The following is a 9,020-nucleotide window of genomic DNA, read 5'->3' as shown; positions in this document are numbered from 1 at the left end:
CGGACGACCCCCCCCCCCCCCCCCCCCCCAATCACTTCACGATGATCAGAGTGCCGACAAAAACACAAATACATCATCAGTGAACCCCTTGCCCACTCAAACAAAGGAGCTTGCTGAAGAGATTTCGATGGTAAACTATTTATTACCTTGAGCAAAAAGAATAGATAACCGAATGATGTTGAGATGAGCGTCAAAGCAAAAATGATGAAAATGACGGGACCACTTGGCCCCTATTTATAGAAATTCTCAAGGACACATAGCACCCGCACAACCGTGAAGTATGATATCATTCAAATCCAAAGGACGATGGAACGCTTCATCTTCGACGTTAGTGTTAGTAGTATTTTGTTAATGTTTTGGATTGGTTTTAAGTGCATTTTTGGGGTTTGGAGTAGTGAGATATTGAGTTATAGGTTATGAGTCACATTAGTCAGTTTAAAGGTTATTGGTAAGTCATATATCTAACTTGTTAGAGTCCCTAAGCTACTTAAAAATGAGTTAAAACATGTAGATTTCAATTTTGATCTCTAAGTTGAGATTTTAGTTATTTTTGTGGGGGATATCTTGTTGTAAACAGTTGATTATTAGTGTAAGATAGGTTATACATTTTAGTTTAAGTCTAAAATAGTTTATAATTCAATCTAGGAGTGTTAGAAATTGGAAAAAGTGGTTAAAAGAGGTAATTAGTGGTATAGAAGTGCTAATTTTGCAGTTATAGTGCTTCAGAATTATGCAGTCCGACAGGGCGAGCAAAATTGGCTAGCTGGGCGAGCATAATTTGCTAGCTAGGAGAGTTTTTGGGGTTTTTAGCAGAGATTTGTAGTGGCTGAGCGAGCCAGTTCACTCAACTTGAGAAACTTGTTGTTTTGCCTCTAGTTGGGCAAGCAAAGTGTGTTAGCTGGGCGAATGGAATTGTTTTCTTAAGTGTTTTTGAATCCTTTTACCTCTGTGTATGGTTTTAAAAGATATATTGGTTTATTGTATGGAATGAGGCGAGTAAGAATCCTAAGGAGGGTTCTTAATGATTGTATCAAAGTGTTATTGTTTGTATAAAGGTAGGAAGCTAAGTATTGATGGTTTATCCTGACGCTCTCAATAACCTTAATCTCAAGTAGAGATAGATGGTAATGTCATGGAGAGTAGCAGGAGCTTCTAGTTAGGGGCTTTACCTTGGCTAAAGACTTTTATTAAGGACTAACATTGTGTGGTAGCTTGGGGGTGAGCCAACAATATTACCACTACAAGTGCATGAATCACCATAGTTTGACATTCATATTATATGCGGAAGAGTCAAGTCTAAGTTTGTGATATGTTTAGGATGAATGTTTTATTATGTGTGTAATATAATATATGATGAAATTTTATTTGATTATGATGAACTGTTTTACCACTAACTTACCCTTACTTTTGTGTTGTTTGTGTGTGTATTGTTTTTTTCTTTTGCAATGATCACCTAAATGGTGTGAGCTTAGGGAGACTTCTTTTCAGTTATTTAAGTAAGAGATAATAGTGAAGCAAATGAGTTGTTAGATAATCCCACAGACGTTGATCTCTTGCATTTTTGTGAGTTTGTTTCATCTAGTTGTTCTATTATCATATTTGTAATATTTTATCATAGTAGTCTTATACTATTAAAATGGGAAGTTACATTACGTCAAAATTCAAAAACTAAAAACATATTTAACTAAAAAAACTAAATTCAAAAACTAAAAACATATTTAACTAAAAAAACTAAAATGTTCTTACAATTAAAAAATACTAGTGATTTGAAATTTTTCTGTAGGAAAATGTTATCATTATTCAATGGATCTCTTTATTTCTTTTATATATAACAATTAAGAGAAGCTTTTGCAACATATTAGAAAATATAACGAAACAAAAATATTTAGAAAATTTATGCATATAGAAAACAATGACCAAAGTGACAAGTGAGTTAATTATTTTCCACAATAATTACGAAAATGCTATCATATTTTCAATTTTTCCATTTTAAATGCACCAAAAAATATGAAACGGACTCGATAAAATTTCCCAAAAAAAAAAACTCAAATAGAAAATATGTATTTTCCAAATACAAAATAAACATGTTTGTAGTCTTGTTTTCTAGTTTGATTAATAGTAAATTGCACAGCCCCTAAATAACACAAATTAAGTTAACTAAAACAGTAGGGAAAATTTGAATAAAAACTCAGTTTATTTTTAAATGGATTGATAAAGAGCTTATTTCATAAAGTAAGTTATCTAAATGTGTAAATTAGTTCAAAACCTTCATTTCAAAATATGTTTTTATATTTTGATAATTAATTATATTCTGAGTTTGGTTTAAGATTCACTAACCCAGATGACGTCTTGGTGCTACCCTACTGTTCTTTGGCCAACTAATAGTTATTTGGAAAAATGACAACATTAGTACACACTAAGAACTAGGTTACTGGCCCAGCTAGTTGTACTAGTACTGGTGGTACTACCTCCTCTGCAATCATAACATTACCATGAAAATGGTCCTCAATTTTATCTCACTGTACAGATTTTTGGATTATGATAATTTGTGGGGAAAAAGAAACCGAGTACTTAAAAAGGTTAGTGTGTAAGGGGAAGGGATTCTTTTACTGTCCTTTTAAAAAGATATCAGTATTTTAAATCATTAATATTATACAAACTAACTAAGTTATACAAATACCTAATTTTCTATAAATATATAACTTTTATTATTCAATATGTTTTTTTTTTCAAACCAGAGGAAATGAAGATAAGTAGTTCCCTTAGTCTTATAGTTAGATTCCTTATTAATTAGTTATTCTTTTTGTAATTCCATTTTCCATTTTTGAATTCATAATTTGAGGAGAGAACTCAATATTTTAAGAACTTTTCTGAAAGATAATGTAAAAAAGCAGTTTACTTCTCTAAACAAATTATTAGGTTCATGATTATTTTATTTTAATCTAGGGTTTGAATATTTTATTAGGTTCATGACATGCCTGGACTGCAAATAAAATCTCACACCATGAATATTATTATACCGTCCACATTCTTTCATATACAAACGTAAAAAAAACACATTTCTTTTTTTTTTTTTATACAGTAAATAATCTGTTTTAATAGAATATATTTAATTTTTGTTTAATAGTACGATAGAATTGAAATGAGTCACCTGTTTGAGTAATTAAAATACACTCAAAGAACGCAATAAAATTACATATTTAGTTCAACTAAGAGCAGTTGTGTGCTCTTAAATGTTGTGAATAGCTCTCAAAATTATAGTTGCTAATTTTGATAAATATTTTAAGATAACCTTTCTTTCTCAATCCTTTTTGCTTAAATAAGAACTTAACTTCTACAAGACAATACTTAATTATACTTAACATTTAAAAAATAAATATATAATAATTATTTATGTTAATTTTTATATAAAAAATCATGTTGGTAAAATAGTTTCATGAATTTATTTAACATAAAAGTTAAAAAAATAATGAAATTCAATATATATATATATATATATATATATATATATATATATAATTCATTACTTAAATTTTAATAATTTAACAAAGTCACTACAAAACGAAAACAATTTCAAGGTTCGAATAAGAAAATGATAAATAAATATGTTTTTGAATATCGTATGAATTTGTTCTGATTTTGATATAGAATCCTCCACTTACATATCAATTTCTTAAATACAAAATAGTAAAATATTTTACTGATAAAAATACAAAAACAACAAAACCAATTATGAAAGAAACAAATTCACAGCCAAGTACATACATATATATGTATTTGTTTTTAAGAAAAGAAGAATTAGAATATGATTCAAAATTCTCTCTCATTTGTCCAATCATCCCGTTGTAATGTCAACCGGATTCCGGTAATCACCATTGTTCGTACCCTTCTAACCGTTTCATATATAAAATCACTTAACATCCAACCCTCTCTTTTGCAAATAAACCTATATTTCTGAGTCATATTTTTTATATTCAGCACGTAACTCAAGAAGCTAGCATAGCTCACAGGTTCAAACAAGTCTGCAATTTGACAAGAAGAAATAAAGGCTTGCCATGGCTGAAGAGTTTCAAGCTAGAATTTGTGGTGAAAACTGGTGGAGTAGTTCTATTGATTCATCACCGATTGCTTCTTCTCCTTGTTCCGTGGCAGCTCATAATGATGCAGGAATCTACAGCACTCGTCAAACAGATTTGAAGGCAACCAAGTGCTGTGTTGAAGAGACTAACAATTTGCTTTCCAACACGTACCTGGGTTTTGCTGATGCACAGAAGTCACCCAAGAGTGAATCAGCCAGAGGAAGTGACAGCTTGTTGATCGATTCCACCTTACAGATGATGGGTTTTGGCCTTACATCTTCAGCATCAGACAATTGGAATCAACATCTATTAGTGTAAGACATCGCCAAAAGTAATATGTATATGATCATATATGCTTTACTTTTGCTAACATTTTCTTCTGAGAGAGAATTTTAATTAAATTTTTTATGTAATATATGTGTGGGTGGAAGGTTTGTGGTATATGGTCCAGCACTTCCACTAGGGTTGAAAAAGGTTTATTTCTCTTAACTTTTTCTGGTTGATTTCATTTGAAAAAGGGAACTTGATCTTATCAAAGCATATATAGCTTATACTATAGCTCTCAATTGTTTCTTTAGCTATTGGATTCTCCTAATCATGACCATATATTTTATCTTCTTTTTTTTTATCCCATAGTCGATGCAATGGAAGGGCAGAGAGCAATTTTGATTCCGTGCTTCAGGAAGAAACGGGAATAGATTCTTCTAATTCACAAATCCGCAGGAATTGGAACCCAAAGAGCTTCTCCTGTGCTGGTGGAGGACACCAACAAATTGATAATTTCAAGCCATTGAATCAAGAATTTTCAGTAGATTACCAGAATCTATGTTCGTTAACCAGCAATGGGTTATCATCAAATCGTGATTTTGCAATTGGATCAGCCTCATATGGTAACCCTTCACCGTTACGAAGCTTATATGAACCTGATCCTCATCCACAATTACCACAGCACTCACTTTTCACCAACCATTCAATGTCCTATTCATCAAAAGCAAGTTATGGGACACCCTGCACTGAACTAACGCCAACATGGTCTAAAGTCACTACTTTTCTGAAGCCCACAACTATAGCAAAGCAACACCCTATTGGACTTCACTTTTCTAACAACACCACTTTCTGGAGTGCTTCCGCCGACGCACTTAACGACATAAGAGCAGGTACCTTTGCTTCATCACAATCACAATATCAAACGCCAACTTTCGATCAAGAGAAACCCAATTGCCCAAGTACTCTATTAAACAAGGTACGTTTATGTTTCAGTTAATACAGTTTTTCATGTTTATATATCCATATCTCTAGCTAGCTAGGGTTTTCTGCTGAGCACTGTAATTGATAAATATATACTGAAGTGCAGCTCAACAGTGAAGAAACTCTAGATTCGGCAACAATGGCGAAGAAAGATGCTTGTGAAGCAGCATTAAAGAGGCCAAGGATTGAAACTCCGTCCCCATTACCGACTTTTAAGGTATTGTACTGTTTTTGTTTACTGCAATTCAACTTTCTTTCTTTTTTCACTATGCAACATTGTTCAACCTTTATAATAATTTCACTTTAGATTTTAATCAACTTGACATGTATGGACAGGTTCGGAAAGAGAAGCTAGGGGACCGGGTCACTGCTCTTCAGCAATTGGTTTCACCTTTCGGAAAGGTGAACATTTTCGGATATGTCTCTTTCACTTTTATTTTTTTTTTAATTTACCCTGGAGCTACGACTACGATAGAATCGAGACCTTTACTTTCTTAGAGCACATTGAATGGTAAAAATGTAAAAACTCAGATATTTTATTCTTGTTCATCTCAACAGACCGACACCGCATCCGTTCTTCACGAAGCCATCGAGTACATCAAGTTCCTTCATGATCAAGTCAATGTATGTTTCCATTCATCCAACATTGTTTTGAAGAAAACCCTAATAATTGAGTACCATGTAGAAATCTTCAATAAGAAAATGGTTTTATTGTAAGACCCTTTTTATGCTTTGTTTTAAATATTATCTTCACATGAATTACAGGTTTTGAGTACCTCATATATGAAAAACGGAGCTCCCATCCAACCGCAGCAGGTACTAAAAACATGATTATAGTATATATATATATATTCCTTTACCAAAAATGTCTTCTAGCAATAGTAGGTAATATACTAATATTAGTATTGCATTTTTTATATCATTCTTTAATGAAAACTATAGATTGTAATATAGGAATCCTAAACTATTGGTTCTTTCACGTTATTCAATGAAAACAAGGAATTTGTAATAATTTTAAATTATGTGACATTATTTTAGTTCTAAATAACTGTAAAACATGTAACTAATAATTTTAAATGATGTGACATTACTTTAGTTAGTTGAGAGTCAAATTATATCTAAATAACTGCAATTACACTGTGATTCACATTCACCAAACTTCGGCGACCCAGTCCTCGCCAACGGCTTCATCCTCGCCACCTCTTCATCTTGATCCTCGAAGTTCACTGGTCAGGCAGAGTCCGGACCCTACTCCGACACCACTTTCTCCTACGTCAACAACAATTACAATGGCCATCTCCAGTGCAACAATGTCGGTGGTGTTGTTTTTGCCTCTTTGGTGCAAGTGGAGACCTACCATGGAAAATAGCTACTAGTTCTCCTATGTCATGAGCTTGGTTTCAACGAATTTTTGACCCATTGGAAACGGACTCGTCATCTTAGAGTTCGTCAGATGAGTCTCCAATTGTGCGTCATTGGAGTGTTTAGTTGGGGATTAGAGGATATGTTGGTGGTGGCAAGAGGAACTTTCGATGATTCCACCTCTGTGGCTAAGACATTGGTGGGTGATGACCACCTCGTCTCTTCAAATCTTCCTAGATGAGGTTTAATTGATAATTAAAACAATGTCACATGGTTTAAATTTATTACATATAACATGTATTTATTACATTAATCTAGAAGGACACCAAAACCTTTGTTTAGAGGTACCTATAGAAATGCCCGTAATATCAAGTTTTACTGTCCTCACATGTTGACTATAATGTTTTTTTTAAGAATTAGTCTGAGATTAGTTTTTGTAGTGAAAGTGGTTTTGAAACATTTATTATATGTTTGTTGAAAGGTGTGTGATGATCTGAAAGACTCAGAAGGACCACATGAAGATTTAAAAAGTCGAGGTCTGTGTCTGGTACCGATTTCAAGCACATTTCCAGTTGCAACAGAAACCACTAGCAGTGCTGAATTGTGGACGCCTACATTCAGGGGCGCTCTGTTGAGGTAGGGAAGATAAAGCCAAAGATACTCGGCCAGTGGAGAATCGATGACGTATTGTTAACTATTTGCATGTGTAAGATGATGAAGCAGATGTGAAGGCACAGTGATGAAGAGAAAAGCTGAAGAAAACAAAGGATGAAAAGAAGGAAAAGTGAGAAAAGAAACAAACGAAGTGACCCTTCAAAGCTCACCACCAGGGAAGCTGGGCCAGCCACAACCACAATGATGTGCGCTTGCAAATCATTAGTGACCACTGGAAGAGAAATATATTTAACTTGCATACATATAGTTTATCAACTGGCTGTGCTACAAGATTAATATATATGTGACCCCATATCTTAGTTAATTTGTGATGGGTGAGAGTAGGATCATATACTAAATTCACCCACATTTCACATCACAGTAGCTGATTTGCTGCTGCTTCTTTCACACTCTCTCGGCTAATTTAATGTCTTTTAATTTGTTCCTCTCTGTCATGTTTATTATCCAAATAATATATGAATTTGGATTCTCTACTAAATTTTTAATAATGTATTTCTCTTTTGTATTCATGTCTAGCACAGATATTTTTTGTTTAAGAGAAAAAAAAAATATTTACACAGTACATAGTATTCATATTTTTTTTGTTTATGTAATTTTTATCTATAATTATTTTAATGGTGTAAGGTGTTTCCTTTACTAACCTCTCTAAGATATCATTTAATTGGGTGGTCTGGACGATCAGGTGGCATGGATTAAAGTTTTTAAATTTAAATTAAAATAATTAATAATTAAGTATAATGTATAAAGATAGATCATGATTATAAAAGATGGAGTATCTTATAATTTCTTTGCCTTAAAGGCTTAATTAATTTTGTTGTCTTGTTCATTTTACTAGGTATGTGATAAGAGCTGTTTTGTCTTTAACCGGTTCTGCTATAGCACCTTTACATTGTAAATTTAAAGCCAAAAGTGGTCCCAAAAAAAATTAAAACCCACTCTTGTGAGTAATTATTTTATGAAATGTTCATTAATCGGCCAGTCTTTATTTTGTAACTTCTCATCAAATTGGAGGATAGATGTAGAAAGTAAAAAAGGTGGATTTAAGAGAATAAAATAAACTGTTTCAAAGAAAAAAAGGAATAAAATAAATCATTGATTAAAAGAAAAAACATTATAAATGAGATGGTTAGAGTTGGTTACTTTAAAGGTGTAGCCCATTCTCAACTTTAATTAATTTAATAGGAGATGGATAGAGATATGTTGAAATGCGGGGAAAATACTGGAAAAAAACGATTTCAATATTGCTTTTAAATTCTTTTACAAATCAATGATTAATGATTATTGTACGGGTTATACGACATGTAATAGTTGTTAAAGGTGTGTGTTTTTAATAAAGTGTTTTAGGAAACATTTTAAACAACGAAAACAATAACAGAAGTATTTTTTATAACAGAAGTATTTTTTATTGGTTCACTTAACTTAAATTAAGTTGAATTTCTCTTAAGACCTCTTAAAGGGTTTCACTAATCTTATACAAAGATTATAAATAAGAACAAATCACTTATAGTATACATCAAGTATTATCAACCACTCCTGGTTCCCAAGTATTATAAACCACTTCTAGTTCCCCTAGTCAATCCTAACTAGTCCGAGTTTAACCAATATTTCTATACAAGTATTATCAACCACTTTTGGTTCTCCTAGATTGTCTAGAAC

At 32.4% G+C, this 9,020-nt stretch overlaps 1 protein-coding gene across 1 annotated transcript; it reads left to right on the top strand.

The window, feature by feature from the left end:
* Positions 1 to 3,630: 3,630 nt before the first annotated feature.
* On the top strand, positions 3,631 to 7,793 carry LOC124844344 (transcription factor bHLH112-like). The gene is made up of 7 exons (XM_047321267.2): positions 3,631 to 4,393; positions 4,716 to 5,322; positions 5,434 to 5,544; positions 5,664 to 5,729; positions 5,886 to 5,951; positions 6,093 to 6,143; positions 7,171 to 7,793. Exons 1-7 carry the CDS (start codon positions 4,056 to 4,058, stop codon positions 7,327 to 7,329), a joined length of 1,398 nt encoding a protein of 465 aa, XP_047177223.2. The 5' UTR covers positions 3,631 to 4,055; the 3' UTR covers positions 7,330 to 7,793.
* Positions 7,794 to 9,020: the final 1,227 nt, after the last annotated feature.

Source organism: Vigna umbellata, chromosome 1 (assembly GCF_029865625.1).
Source record: "Vigna umbellata cultivar VRB3 chromosome 1, Vumbellata_1.0, whole genome shotgun sequence".
NCBI classification, from domain to species: domain Eukaryota; kingdom Viridiplantae; phylum Streptophyta; class Magnoliopsida; order Fabales; family Fabaceae; genus Vigna; species Vigna umbellata.
Note: the sequence above shows the minus strand (reverse complement) of the source record. Positions and strands in the feature narration are given on the sequence as shown.

Bases quoted from the DNA above. Each gene is read 5' to 3' on its own strand.
- LOC124844344 (XM_047321267.2), top strand. From the start codon at position 4,056: ATGGCTGAAGAGTTTCAAGCTAGAATTTGTGGTGAAAACTGGTGGAGT. The intron at 5,545-5,663 runs GTATTGTACTGT...ATGTATGGACAG, and splicing joins CCCCATTACCGACTTTTAAG to GTTCGGAAAGAGAAGCTAGG. The intron at 6,144-7,170 runs GTACTAAAAACA...GTTTGTTGAAAG, and splicing joins CTCCCATCCAACCGCAGCAG to GTGTGTGATGATCTGAAAGA.